This window comes from Didymosphaeria variabile (assembly GCF_027946475.1).
Source record: "Didymosphaeria variabile strain IMI 356815 chromosome Unknown scaffold_8, whole genome shotgun sequence".
NCBI classification, from domain to species: domain Eukaryota; kingdom Fungi; phylum Ascomycota; class Dothideomycetes; order Pleosporales; family Didymosphaeriaceae; genus Didymosphaeria; species Didymosphaeria variabile.
The window spans coordinates 135,326-150,375 of record NW_026611627.1 but is presented as its reverse complement, the minus strand read 5'-3'; the positions used below and the strand labels follow the sequence as shown (position 1 = coordinate 150,375).

General features: G+C 54.3%; 1 protein-coding gene across 1 annotated transcript; it reads left to right on the top strand.

The window, feature by feature from the left end:
- Positions 1–3,670: 3,670 nt before the first annotated feature.
- Positions 3,671–10,533, top strand: KRE5 (killer toxin resistant protein; the record flags this gene model as incomplete). Its single annotated transcript, XM_056219023.1, has 7 exons — positions 3,671–3,890; positions 4,004–5,027; positions 5,293–5,329; positions 5,835–5,998; positions 6,045–7,031; positions 7,087–7,534; positions 7,585–10,533. The coding sequence occupies 7 exons, from the start codon at positions 3,671–3,673 to the stop codon at positions 10,531–10,533; spliced, it is 5,829 nt and encodes a 1,942-aa protein (XP_056066150.1).
- Positions 10,534–15,050: the final 4,517 nt, after the last annotated feature.

Here is a 15,050-nt window from a genome sequence, read left to right as displayed (position 1 = left end):
CGGCTGTGGAGGGGGAAGGCCGTTATACACGGGATTGACCGAATCCAAACGGGGCCTCTTGTGGGTGGGCGCGTCCGGATCAACGCCGTCCATCCTTATATCAGACGTTTCCGCTCAGGCCATGCGGCCGCGATTCCGTCACTGGGCTCTATGTACTCACTGATGCCCGTGGCCGTGGCCCTGCGCTGGAGCCAGGTGCAGAGGCCTTGGGTGCGGCAAGAGCAGGGACGGTAGAAGCAATTCACCAGCACGTCAGCGGTGGAGTGGGCGGAGAAGGACTTGTGCTGGGCCAATCCGCGTCATCACTGGGGGGAGAGAGAAGTTTGACAAGCGTCGCAGGAGACTGGGAGAGCACCTGACGAGGCACAGGAGGCTCCGAGCTGCGTAGGGCAGAGCAGCGGGTGCGATGCAGAGGCGGGCGCTGGTCAAGCCGCGCGAGGAAGGCCCTGTCGAGATGGCAACCTTACCATGGAGCCGGAGACGTTGCTGGAAGCAGGCAAGACCGTCGACGAGACTTTCAAGCGAGCGAGGTTGCTGCGCTGAGACAGGGCGGGCTCTGGCAGGCAATGCGTCGACGTTTGGCGCTCTGGCTCGGTAGCGGCGAAGGGTGGCTGCTGGACGGGCCGTGCACCGAACGAGAGGGCACTTGGCTAGCCCCGGGCAGGGAAGCTGGCCGCGTGGGCAGGAAGGAAGAGAGACGGCAGCGGGCCCTGGGCGTGGGCAGGGAGCTGCGGATTGGCACCGGGCTTGTCGAGGCAGATGCCAGAGGGGAGAGTTGTGATTGACGAGGGCAGTGGGAGGGGGGATGGCGCGCTCGGCTGGCGGTGGAGACGCTCGAATCTGCGCAACCAGGGCGAGTGAAAATGAGCAGCACCCGCGATTCACGCACTGCAGGATGCTTCGCTTGACGCCTCGTCCAGCCATCACCGTACCCAGGCCCGGAGCGCTGGAAGGGCCGGACTCGCAGAGCGCGCCGTGCCTCCTGCACTTGCCCGGCGCACCTGGACAGAAGGGCGCGCCGCTGCAGCCAGCAGCAAACCTCTAGAAGGCAGAGACGCCAGCGCTGCATCACTGAGCAGACGGGAGCCGGGCGCAACGTGCGACGGGCTGGGCAGCGTGCATGGCCAGCCAGGCCAGGGCGACGTGCGCGGTCCTCCGTCGAGCGCGCAGCCCATGAGCTTCCAGCACAGTCACCTCTCGAGTGTCGCGTCGGATAATTTCCAGGGCAACACGGCCAATTGCATGGCCGAGTGCTGCGAGATTGGCAGTGCATCTGTGCATGAAACTGAGCGTGCGGTCCAAAGCCCCGCTCTGCGAAGGATCATGGGTCATGCTGCCTTGGCCTGGTCCAACGAGGCTTCTCGAAGGCCGCTGGAAGTGAGGCGCGGCTGGCGGCGGGCGGGCGATGAGTCGCCAGCATCTTCAATCGGCGGGGGATGTGTCAACAGGTGTCGAGCGTGCGGTGAAGGCATGCTGGAGTCACTGGAGAGTGCCCGTGACGGCGTCGGCGCCGTCGTTTCGGCGACTCAGTCCTCGTCGCCGCTGGCGTCAGGACTCAGCGAGCAGCACCTCGGCCAGCGTGCCCAAGATCGACATGTTGGGCAACGAGACATGCGCGTCTTGGCCCTTGCCGGAGCGCTCGTGTGTTGAGATTGAAAGACGAGCGGTCTGCGCGACTATCTCGCCGGCAAAGCACCGCCAGTCACCGCAAGTACCGCAGTCGAGCTGTCAGGCGCGCTGAGTCGAGGGCAGATCTGGTAGAGGGTTGGTGCAGGGGGCCTGCCGGTCAGTGGTTGCAACGTCCAGCAATGATGCGGTGGCATGCAGCGAGAATCGGACGATGCGCCCCTGCACACCTCGGGATGCGGTCGACAGAGTCAGATACAAAGTGCACCATGCCGGCAGCAAGTCAGCTGCCAAAACAGCACGACCAAAACAGCAGGAGCGGCTGGCGCTAGCCCGAGGCAGGCGCGACGGGCTAGCCTCACTTCACAACTCTCACAGTCCACCGTGTTGTGTTCAGCAGCGACGGCAAGGGCGGTAAAAAGACTGCGGTATGCACACAGAATCTTCCGTCCATGCTGCTGCCAACGCGCCCGCCCGGCCATCGCCAAGGCCCTTCACGATAACAGATGGCCACGTGGACGGCGGCGTGCCACGAGGGCCGGGGTGGAAGAGATCGTGGAGGTCGCCAGGAAACACTCCAAGCAGCCCAACAATGCTCCGACGAAGTCCCGTCGAAACGCCGCAATGTAACGACGGGCGCAGGGGCTGGCCGCAGAGGTGAATCTAGCAGCTGCTGAAAAGAAACGACCTCTCTTCGCATTGCGCTCCCCCACGGTTCGAGCACCCTCTAGATGCTGCAATCGGTAGGTATCGCGGCCTCCTGAACCGCAACGGGACGGACATGCTCGCCCGCAGTGCTTGCTGTTCGAGGCGCTCAATGCGACTGTCCTGTGAGGCTCGCGACTTGCCGTGTCTGAGTGGCGCGACCATGCTTTTGAGCACATCGCTGTGCCACCTGCAGCTGTCGACAACTCCAGCAAAACGCACGAGACACGGCACTGCTGGCCATTCACCGTGAGCTGCCGTGCAAGGTCACCCTGATGCTAACTCGAGTGCCTCGGGCGCTAGCCCCAACCGCATCTTACTCACATCCAGCCTTGCCGCCAGGAGAAGCTACACAGTACGCTCGTTTACTACAGCCTTGCGACACCTACTGCGCCGTCGCGTCTTCGCCATGTGCAGAACATCTTTCTTTCAGAGCATTTCCATGGACGTTGATAGCCACAGCCGGCGCTACGGAGGGAACAAGCGACATGCGGGGCTCAAACGTACTTGATGCGCGGAAACGTGACCTCCTGACATCACGACCGACCACAACAACTGCCACGATGCCTTTTTGACATCTCTGACTCGTTTCTTTCCAACGTGCACTCACAATCCCATTGAGCCTCCTTGCGTCTTCCTTTTCGCACCCATCAGCCCGACGTCGCAAAGCGGGGTATCCCATGGCGTACCCGTTCCTGTGGAGCGCGATTGCATGCGTGCTGTTGTACCAAGCCCTCACCACCTATCAACGTCTGAAGCGCAACATCTCCATCGCCAAAAGCTCTGGTCTCGCCTATGTCGTGCAACCAGTGCATGTCTTCAGCGTGTTTTGGCTCGCCTCGTACTACCTGTGGATCCCAATACTGAACAAACTTCCAGCCTCGCGCAAAGGACTATGGTTCGAGTACGTGTCATGCCTACATATATCATGCCGACGGATATTAACTGTTGGTACAGTCTTTTGGATCCCGAATGGGCCCATAGGCTTGGACATGAGCCCTATGAGAAAATAGGCTCAGATGTCTTTCTCACAGTGTCCCCCTCCAAGATAATGGCATTTGTCGCAGACGCGGAAGTAGTCACGCAAATAACCACGCGCCGAAATGACTTTCCAAAACCACTTGAAATGTACACTCGTCTCGACGTTTTCGGCAAGAATTTGGTTTCTACTGAAGGCGCTGATTGGCGAATGCACAGAAAACTCACGGCGCCGAGCTTTGGAGAACGTAATAATGAGCTTGTATTCACTGAAACCTTGCATCATACCAATGCTTTGCTTCGAATGTGGAAGCCCAATGCAGACCAGAGTCGAACTCTTACTGATCCCGGCCACGATACTATGAGCTGGGCTCTCTTTATAATCAGCGGTGCAGGGTTCGATATTCGAGTAACTTGGCCGCATGAAGACGGCAATAGTCAGGTCGACAAAGCAGACGGAGCTGATTCAGTATTCACAGGGTCTCAGCCGCCGCCAGGACATACCATGAACTACCGTGAGGCACTCAGTGAGCTTCTTCACAATATCATGTGGACGTTTATGGGTCCTCCGTCCGTATTATGTGAGTGAAATTGCAGCCATGGAAGATCCATGGTCGAATTTACATCCCTTCCGTTACCTTTTCTGAACAGATAAATCAGAACTCTCACGTAAACACATACTAACATACGACAGTGAAGTCGCCTGTCAAGGTTCACCGCAAAGTAGGACAGGCCATGTCCGAATGGGGCAACTACATGGACGAAATCTTCCAACTCAAAAAGGACCAAGTATCCTCCGGCCAAGACGCCCACGGCATGGACCTCTTCCGAGCCCTCATTCGCAACTCAGGCATCCTTGATGAAAACCAGACCACCATCCAGAAGTCCGATCTTCTAGGAAACGCCTTCGTCCTCATGCTCGCAGGCCACGAAACCACCGCCAATGCCCTACACTACTCCCTCATCTTCCTCGCGATGCACTGGTCTTCCCAGAAGAAACTCCAGGACGACATCGACGAAGTAATCCAAGGACGGCCAATCTCAGACTGGAAATACGAAGAGACCTTCAAGCCGCTCTTCAACAGCATGCCCGCCGCCGTCATGAACGAAACCCTCCGCATAATGACGCCCATCAACAACATTCCCAAGTCCACCGCGCCAGGCCGCCCTCAGCAATTTACCATGGACGGCGAGCAGTACACCATGCCCGGAGGCACCCAAGTCTCGCTCTCCTGCGCTATCCACAAAAACCCCAGATACTGGCCTGCGCCTCCCGGCGAGGAAATCGTAAACGGCATCCCGGATGCACAGCGCTTCCGCCCAGAACGCTGGCTCAACAAGTCCCAAACTACCGACTCCTTCGCGGATATCGCCTATGATGACGAGGAGCTGCGCGGTCCCTCAGGAGAAGACACATCGTCCAATCTGTTCAAGCCCGTCAAGGGCTCGTACATCCCATTCAGCGACGGGTTCAGGTCGTGCATTGGGCGGCGATTCGCGCAGGTAGAGCTTCTGACTGCATTTGCAGTCATATTCACGCAGTATAGCGTTGAGCTTGCCGTGGACGAATGGGCTAGTGAGGAGGAGATGGAGAGGATGGACGAGAAGGGACGAGAGGAAGTGTGGAGGAAGGCGGCGAATCGTGCGTGGTTCTTGTTGAAGAAGAAAACGGCGAGCATTATTACGCTGCAGTTGAGGGGGTATACGATTCCTATACGGTTGGTTAAGAGAGGGGAGGAGAGGCTGAAGTTTGATTATTGAGGCATACAGCAGGGAAGGCAAAGGTACCGACTTCCGTCCACCTCGATAGTAAAAGCCAGGTAGGGTAGCTGGGGTAAACTTGATGTACAACACGAAGCAAGGCTACCCTTTGTAAAATGTATTTTGATAGCATCGATAACTATGAACCTTCCTACGTCAAATTCATGACATTCGTGGGCTATTAAAGCTCTAGGATGGGATGACACCTTCTGCGTGAGACAGGTCGAGGGAATCTATGCGTGAATTTAGTGAGCTACATGTAAGTAGCTATTCGAAGAATAAATTCTCAAAGCCAATTTCAAATGCGTGTATAGCTACTGGTGCTTGATTCGAGAAGTCCACAGGACCAGGAACCCGTTCAAACAGGAGGGAAGCTTATCGCAGTAATGCCGACATTGTGATTTACGTTCGTTCTGAAATGCTCTCCCCGCGTCGACGAGCGCGGAAGTGCCACAGTGTGGCGGTGCGGGGTGGCGTCACACCCACATCTCGAACACCTGGAGGCACACCGCAACGATATCCCACTGATTTCAACCCAGGGAACAGGAAATCCGCCCTGTAAATAATCTCTCTTGTTCATCGCACACGACCACTCACGTATATATCCTCCACACGCGTATCAATGCGGTGTTGAATCCAACAGGCGCCGGGGCCGAAAGCTATACGTTGCAACATCTTAAAATCTCCCGGAGCTGACCACGTACCCTCACAACCGACCCTCTGCTTGCTGGTCTCGCTGAGAGCTTACCCGGAGCCTTGCGCAGCTTCACATCTTTTCTGGCGCGATGCGGGCGCTCAATGGGCTGCTGGGTGCGCGGGGTCTTCTGTTGCTGAGCGCGTGGAGGCATCTTGGTGTCCGCGCCGGACCCACGATCAACGTCGCGCTGAAGGCTTCGTTTAACTCTGCGCCCTATCTGGTGGAGTTATTGTACGTTCTGTAACCCTGAGAGGAGATGGGAGCTAATAGACCGCAGAGAAACCGCTGCAGAAGAAAACGCTACCGCATACTTTCCCCTCCTCGACCGCATAGCGGACGGCTACTTCGATGCCGCGAAGACAGACCAGGAGCTCTTCACATCGTTTGTGGAGCTGCTGCAGACGGACGGACATATTTCGGACCGCGAGACGCTTTCGTCGTTCCAGTTTGCGCTCTCCGTGCGGTCGGCTGCCCCGAGGATAGAGGCACATTATCAGTTCTACAACACTTCGGTGGAGCCGTCGTTACAGGGTGAACAGGGACCGGATTGTGAGACATGGGTGGCTTTCGGAGGGAAGCAGTATTGCTCCCCGCAGTTGGAGGAGAGCCATGGGAATGTGAAGGGCGAGCGGTGGGTTCCCCTTGACAGGACGTTCGAGACGGAGCTGATATATGCAGGTCGTATGAATTGCCCTTCGACCGGACATTGGGGAATAGCTCGCATGCGCTGCCTTCGATTCTCTACGCCGATATCACATCCCCCCGCTTTTTCGAAATTCCATAAGACGCTGAGGAAGACCGCCGAGGAGGGGAAGACGTCGTACCGCGTGCGACACAAGCCTTCTGCTAATGCATCGAAGTCGCCCCTGGTGGTGAATGGATACGGTGTCGCGTTGCAGCTGAAGAGGACGGACTATATCGTCATTGATGATCGGGCGCCAGCTGACCAGGGAGAGAAGCAGAAGTCGCTGGATGCGGAGCTGCACGATGAAGCAGATGTGTCGGACCTGAAGCCGCTCGCCAAAGATGAGGTAGCGGATCTCGGGCTAAAGGCTGCCAGTTTCGTGATGAAGAGCGATCATCCTATGGACACCTTGTTGAAGCTCGTTCAAGACTTTCCAAAGTATTCCTCCGCTATTGTGGCACACAATGCTTCCGAGAATTTTGTCACAGAGCACGAGTCCAACCGCGCACAACTACTTCCCGCTGGTCTCAACATCCTCTGGATCAATGGCGTGCAAGTCCCTGTCCGCGACATCAATCCGTTTGCACTCCTAGAGCACTTGCGCCGAGAGCGTGGCCTCATTAATGGTTCGCAGCCAGGGTCTCTCCGGCCCTGACGCAATCTCCCTGCTCTCGCATTCTGCCATCACGGAAACGCAAGCAGAAGACGAACCCCAGCGCTACGACTTCCGTGACGAAATCGAAGGCGGCGATGTCATCATCTGGATGAACAATATTGAGAAGGACTCCAGATACGAGACCTGGCCTTCGCAGATCCAAGCGTTGCTGCAGAGGACGTACCCAGGACAACTGCCATCCGTCCGTAAAGACATCCACAACGCTATTGTGCCAGTTGACTTTACTTTCAAAGACGATGTCTTTATGGTCATCGAAACTGTACTGGGTTTGATTCAACGCGGCATTCCGATTAGATGGGGTCTCGTCCCGCTCACCAAGACGCAAGGCGCTGCTGAGCAGGCGAAGGTCGTATACCATTTGATTGATACCTATGGTTTGAGTACATTAATTAAGTATCTCGATGCTGTAAGTATACCACACGCTTAATCGGAGTTCGTACTAATATATATACACAGTCTCTCGAAGCAAAGAAGCTGGCACAGCCGGACAAGGCCGTGTTCGACGCCGTTGTCAAGGACGCTACTCTTCGCGCCGAGCGCCGAGCTCTTCAATTTACAGATGTATCACATTCGGTGGACGTTACACAGCGTCTGGAAGGTGCGCAAAAGTACCTTGCCCGTCTGGCTGCAGATGGAACAAGCGCTCCCATCTTCGTCAATGGCGTGGCTATCGGAAAGGATGAGGCATGGTTGCAATATATGAGTCAACGCATTGGACAGGATCTTCGCCAGATCCAGCAACTGGTTTTCGAGGACACACTTAACGACGATAGCTGGATTCCGCAGTATTTCTTGTTCCAGGCTGCGAGGAAGCGCAACCCGCTGATCATCCCTGAGAACGAGAAAAACATCACGCTCATCGACATGGCTGAATTTGTAGAGAAGCATGGCGCGATTTTCAACGTGTTGCCGCGCGTACAAGCTGCAGAATCAGCTAATAAGGAAGACTGGGCCCATGTCACTCTTGTTGGAGATTTCGATTCAGACCCCGGTTTGAGCCTGCTCAAGTCGGTGGCTCAGTATCGTGAAGAGAACCCGAACGTCGAAGTTGTGCTTCTCCACAACCCCCAAGCAGGCGCTGATCAGTCTAGTGCCTCTGAGGATATCTTAGAAGCATGGGTTAAGTCACTCAACGACCTCAGCATCGAGCAACTACAGACAATCGCGGCACAGGAGCCCAGTTTCTCACCCACTTTGGGGAATACCACCCTCTTCTGGAAGGCTGCGCAGCCGATCTACGATGCACTCGGTCTTCAGCCCGGTCAGCACGGTATTCTGGTTAACGGCCGCTTCGTCGGAACTATCCCGGCTGCAAACCCCTTCTCTAAGTCTGACATTGAAACATTGGTTACCTACGAGACTAGAAAACGTATCGAGCCGCTCAGCAAGGCGCTCAAGGCGCTTGAGCTGACGGAGAAGGTCAAGTCTCCCCTCGACGTAGCCAAGATTCAGTCGCTTGTCGCCCTCTCTACGATCTCAGATATCCCGGAAGGCATGTTTGAGTCTGCATCAACGCTCAGGATCGACCGATTCAGACAGTGGAATGACGCCCACACAGCAATCGTCACGGGCGACAACAACACTGCTATTATCCAGGTTGTCGCATCCATTGATCCCGCAACGGAGCTGGCTCAGAAATGGGTGCCTATATTGAAAGCACTGTCAGACATGGATGGCATTCACCTGAAGCTTTATCTTAATCCTAAGCAGATGCTGTCTGAGTTACCTGTCAAGCGTTTCTACCGATACTTGCTCGCCTCGAAGCCCTCCTTCAACGAAGACGGCTCTGTCAACAGCCTGGAAGCCCACTTCTCCGGAATCCCAAAGGAAGCGTTGCTCAACCTGGGCATGGATGTCCCGCCATCGTGGCTCGTCGCACCTGAGGAATCCATCCACGACCTGGACAATATCAAGCTCAGTTCATTGCCCGCAGGCGCCAACATTGACGCCATTTACGGCCTCGAAAGCATCCTCATTGAAGGTCATTCGCGCGATACGACCAACGGCGGTCAGCCGCCTCGCGGCGCCGAGGTCGTTCTCGCCACAGAGAAAGACCCTCACTTTGCTGATACAATCATCATGGCCAACTTGGGCTACTTCCAGTTCAAAGCCAACCCCGGTTTCTACAATATCCATCTCAAAGCCGGTCGCAGTTCAGAGATCTTCTCCTTTGATAGCGCCGGACCCGCCGGCTGGGCACCCGTTCCTGGTGACGAAACCAGCGAGATCGCGCTCATGTCCTTCCAAGGTCTCACTCTCTTCCCGCGCCTGTCCCGAAAACCAGGTCAAGAGACCGCGGACGTGCTTGCCTCAGACGACTCCCTCGCGGTCGAGCTCATGGAGAAGGGCACGCAAAAAGTAAACAAGCTCCTCAGCAAAGTAGGCCTCAACTTCAACACCGAGAAGGTCCTCAAGCAGGGCGCCTCTCTCTTCCAATCCTCCAAGTCCTCGGGCAAAGGCGTACAAGCCGACATCAACATCTTCTCCGTCGCCTCGGGCCACCTCTACGAGCGCATGCTCAACATCATGATGCTCTCCGTCATGAAGCACACGTCGCACACGGTCAAATTCTGGTTCGTAGAGCAATTCCTCTCACCCAGCTTCAAATCCTTCCTCCCGCACATGGCCGCCGAATACGGCTTCGACTACGAACTGGTCACGTACAAGTGGCCGCACTGGCTGCGCGCGCAGTCGGAAAAGCAGCGCGAGATCTGGGGCTACAAGATCCTCTTCCTGGACGTGCTCTTCCCGCTCGACCTCGACAAAGTCATCTTCGTGGATGCAGACCAGATCGTTCGCACGGATATGTACGAGCTTGTCACCTTCGATCTGGGCGGCGCGCCGTACGGGTTTACACCCATGTGCGACTCTCGCACAGAGATGGAGGGCTTCCGCTTCTGGAAGACGGGGTATTGGGCGAACTTCCTGAGGGGCAGGCCGTATCATATTTCTGCGCTGTATGTCGTCGACCTGGTGCAATTCCGGCGTCTCGCGGCGGGAGATCGTCTGCGCCAACAGTACCACTCTCTCTCCGCGGATCCCGCCTCCCTGTCCAATCTCGACCAGGATCTCCCCAATAACATGCAGTTCAACCTCGAGATCAAGAGCTTGCCGCAGGAGTGGCTGTGGTGCGAGACGTGGTGCTCCGACGAGAGTCTGAAGGACGCGAAGACCATCGATCTGTGTAATAATCCGCAGACGAAGGAGCCGAAGTTGGAGCGGGCGAGGAGGCAGGTGCCTGAGTGGAATGTGTATGATGAGGAGGTTGCGAGGCTGGCTGGGCGGGTGAGGGGGGAGAATGTGCAGAAGGTGGATGTGCAGGAGGAGTTGCAGAAGGAGGAGCAGAGGAGGGCGGAGGAGGAGAGGAGGGCGGAGGAGGAGAGGAGGAGGAGGGATGAGTTGTAAATGGGATGGCTTAGGCGTTTTTATAGGCGTGTGATGTGTGTAGATGATAGATCTTGTTAGCGTTTATGCAGGTTATGACTTTGGTTGGACGGCTTGTGGCGTGTCTCTGTGCGGCGTGCTCTTGAGCTGACGGATTCTGCGTGATGATGCCGTTCATCTGCGCCTGTGGGCCTGTGAAGCGCACCGCGTTCGCGAGCACATGTTCTCTACTCGTAACAAGCAGCACAGCTCATCCCACACACCAGTCAAATAAGCACTTCTTTAGGATTCACGTGCAACACCCGTTCTTCCCTATTCGATTGATCCCGGCCGGGTACGATCAAACAAGCACCCACGCACACACGCACATACCAATATATTGCATCCTATTTCTATGCTCTCGCATCGACGTCCACCCGCTCATGGTCTGCCCATGATTGCATTTTCTTCCCGCTTCAGTGCACAAGCCGAGCCGCCCTCTCCACATGCCCACCTACTTCTTCTTTTTCGAAGCAGCAGCTCATAATGCCTGCTTCACAGATTTTGTCGAAGCAGCGCACACATGTCAGTGGTGACATATCTTTCAAGCAAGCACCCATGTTGCAGAATACGTGTCGCTTTGAGCACATGCACCGTAGACACGTTGGGATCAGGTTTTAGTGCAGAAGGCGCGAGAAGCCACATAGGCTGATGTCCAGAAAGTTTTGGTCGAAGCGGAGAAGGCGCGAGAAGCCACATGATCTCCTGTCCAGAAAGGTTTTAGTCAAAGTAGGGAAAGTGTGTGAGGATAGAGAGAGGGTGGAGGAGGGGGTTATGTACGTCGAATACGTCGAATACGTCGAATACGTCGAATACGTCGAATACGTCGAATACGCGTGCGGTTGTTGGCTTGAGTGGGGAGGGAGCGGCGCACATTGCTTAATAGCGACTTCTGCTTTTGTGAACGCGCGGTTTGAAGGCTTTGTCGGCTGGAGTCACTCCACAGATTGTGCTCCTTGGTAAGTTTGTTGACTTGGGTGCGAAGAGAGCAGCAAGCACATAGCGTGCTGATGTATATCTTTTTGAACACACACACCATGGAATGCTTTGTCGGGGTTTTTCGTGGAGAAGGCGCTTGGGGACACATGATTTCGTCCCGGGAAGGTTTTAGTGGAAGTGGAGAGACGGTTACGCCACATCTTTTGGCTCCCGGGTACGTTTGTTGAATTACGTGCGAAGAGAGCAGCGCGCACATAGCTTGCTGAGTATTTTCTTTTGAGCACGCTCACCATGAGCATTTCTTTGGCAATCTTTAGTGCGCACAAAGCGCTTAGGGAGACATGATTTCCATCTGCTGTATGGTTTCAGTATGAGTATAGAGACTGTTATCCCTCATTCGACGCTCCTGAGTGCATTTGCCGAATTGGATGCAAAGGGAGCAGCGCACATACATGCTTCTAGTCGCCACTTTCTGAACAGCACGAACTCCATAAACAGTTTGTCAGTGGAGTTTAGTGCCCACAAGGCCCTCGGATCCACATCGAGACCTGCTTCTTGGACTTTTAGTAGAAGCAGAGAAGGTGTGTGACGATAGAAGGATCGGGGAGAAGAGCGCTTTATATAGCTGCCGGCCGGTAGTTGCACGCCATACTGGCCGAATGAACTCAAATTTCGTATAGAAAGAGACGGACAACGAGTCCACATGCAGACTTGGACATTTTCTTTTCGTGTAGAGACAGCGACCGCATATTTTGCGTGTGTAGAACTCTTAGAGCACGCACTGCACATGGGATTCTTTGTGTATACTTTTAGTTCACACAAAGCGCTTGCGTCCACATAAAAGCGCATAGGTTGTAGTTTTAGTCAAAGCAGCGAAGGTGTGAGGCTGGAAACCGTGGAGGAGAGGGCTTTATGTAGATAGGCGGATGGTAGTTGCACGCCATACTCATTGGGTTGCTCCTTTTGTATCGCAGCAGCCGGATGACGAGTCCACATACATGCTTTCAGATAAGACTTTTGGTCTAGAGACAGCGCACATAGCTGCAGGAGGTTGGATCTCTAAACACACGCGCTCCACATCTGATCCTCCGGGAGGGGTTTTTCATTTCGCCCCAGAAGGTCGACGTACCATGATATTGCTCCTGCATGTTTTAGTGAAGTCGCAACAGGCATCCGAAGCAACGTCCAGTATTTCGATCGCATGTAAACCCTCTGCTCGTCCAATTACTTCCGCCTCACACTCCTAGCTTCTCGACCTTATTTCGTGAAGGGACAGTGAGAACAAGCCCGCATGGTCGAAGACGGCATCCGGTTTGAGCAAAGATTTTGCACATGCGACTGTTAGTGGGTCCACGGCAAGCTCGCATGATGTGTGCCAGCCAATGAACGAAGGATCCACGAGGGCGTTACCGCATGTTGCTAGTGCTGTTGCTTTCCCACGAGGAACATAGACATGAAACGGGAATGCTGCCTTTTCTAGCGTCCGCTACCATGAGGATTGTCGATTTCCGATTTCAAATGCCCACCAGGAGCTCGGCACCACATCGTACGCGATCGAGGAGTATTTTGGTAGGTATGGAGGAAGTGTGGAGAGGAAGACTGTGGAAAGAAGGCGCTTTATATATGCGATCCGTAGCCTGATTCCACGACACGCTCGTTGACGAATTGCACTTTCTTGGACTAACCGGAAGAGTGAAACTATATAATCGATGGTAGCTGACTTTTGGTAGGAAGGCAGAACCCACACGATGCCAAGCTCTTTACGCTTTAGAAGTCCGCAGGCCATCAGACATCTGTAGATGTGATTTTGGTGTCCTTCAGAAGCCCAAAGCTACATGTCCCTTCTTCGAATGAGTTTCAGTGGTATAGGAAGAAGTGTGAAGTAAGAAAGAAGTGGAGACGGAGGATTTTACATATGCTGAGTTGGCTAATATCCGTGAGGCATACGTTTCAGGAGCCTCGTTTTGACGATCTAGAAGCAAGTTGACTCCACATAGTCTCACTGTGTTCTGCTTTTGGTGTGTGCAAGTCCGTCAACCTATGCTACAGGCCTATGAGATTGTGAAGGGCCCGCTCGTCATAGCTTCCCTTTCCATTCTTTCTGGCACCCAAAAGAGGGCAGAACACATTCTTCGCTAGTCGTGCCATTCGAGTCGACCTAGGAAATCCGAGTTGTGAAGACAGAAAGAGAGCTCAAGGACCGGTGCTTTGTATTACCGGAAGAGCTGGAACTAGGTGGGTTAGAACGTGGTGTTACATTCGTTGCACAAAGCTTGGGCATCGCAAATCTTCAACTTGTTTTCGGATGTCAGATAGCTTACCAGAAGCTGCACATCATATCACAAGTGTCCGTCGACTCTAAACAGGCTCGAGAAAGGATCCCCCAAATGGCATGTCCTTGGTCATCACCTGGGCAGTGCTGGGCGGGAGCGTCTTCATGAGCAGAAGGAATTCGACTATCTCCAACCCACTCACATACTGTCTCGAATGCAATTTTTTAGTTCACCGCAGAAGAGCTCGAAGGCCCATGCTATGTGTAGCAGCATCATTTTTGAAGGAGCGATGAAGTTGTGTGAACACAGAAGAAAGGTGTAACATTTGAGTTTTATATGCAGCAGGCCAATGTTGTGATCAAGAGAGATGGCGTCAATAGTCTGTATCCTTTCGCACTTTCCCGCTCACGTCTGGATCTTTGCCGGGATTTGGTACCATGCAGTGGTTGCGAGCCACTTTTGATTTGAAGGAAATCTAGAGCCAGAGGGCAGCCAGTTCACATGGGCGGAAGCTATATACTCTTTTGGCTTCTTGCCACGCTAACCTTAGCCAGGTTGCGCGGACTTTCTCTTACTCCAAGACAGGGAGGGGCAAAAACTCCTATGCTCTATAGTTCAGCAAAATAAGTCACGTATGGCAGCGCCCGCATAACCAGATGATGATGGGTATTTTGGATAATCATGTCGCTATGTGCTTGGTTTTTGGGATTTTCGTGTGTTCGAGGGTTTGGTCCAGCAGTAGACAGGGGAGGAGTCGGAAAGAGCGGTATTCACAGCGCCACATCATATGCAAGAAAGAGTCAATTGATTAAGAGAGTTTTCGTTGTGAAGCAGGAGCATGGACAAGATCTCATATCTCCGAGATGCACTCGCTGTTGTTTGTCCTCGAAGTAGGAATGTGAGACGAACACGACGTTGAACCCGGCATGTGCACGTGCCACAGGTCGGTAGTAGCTGACGAACCGACCTACTTCGTACTCCTCGCCTCAATATCCTCCATTCTACATCGAGACAATACTTTATCCTGCATGCGACTGCATCGATCCCGATAAATCCATGGCCGCTCGTACATTGTAGATTAATCAATAAGCCGGAAATGGTTCCCCAAGCCGATGAACCCCCCAAAACGTGCATCCAGGTACCGGGGGACGGGAAATACGATGCGTCCCAGAATTTCCGGTATATCCTGCGGCTGTCGTGCAGACACGATGTCCGAGTCCGGAAGCTGTGCCTGTCGATTATAACGGTTCTTGTTGGTATCGGCTGCGCGCGACAGGGGATGCTGAG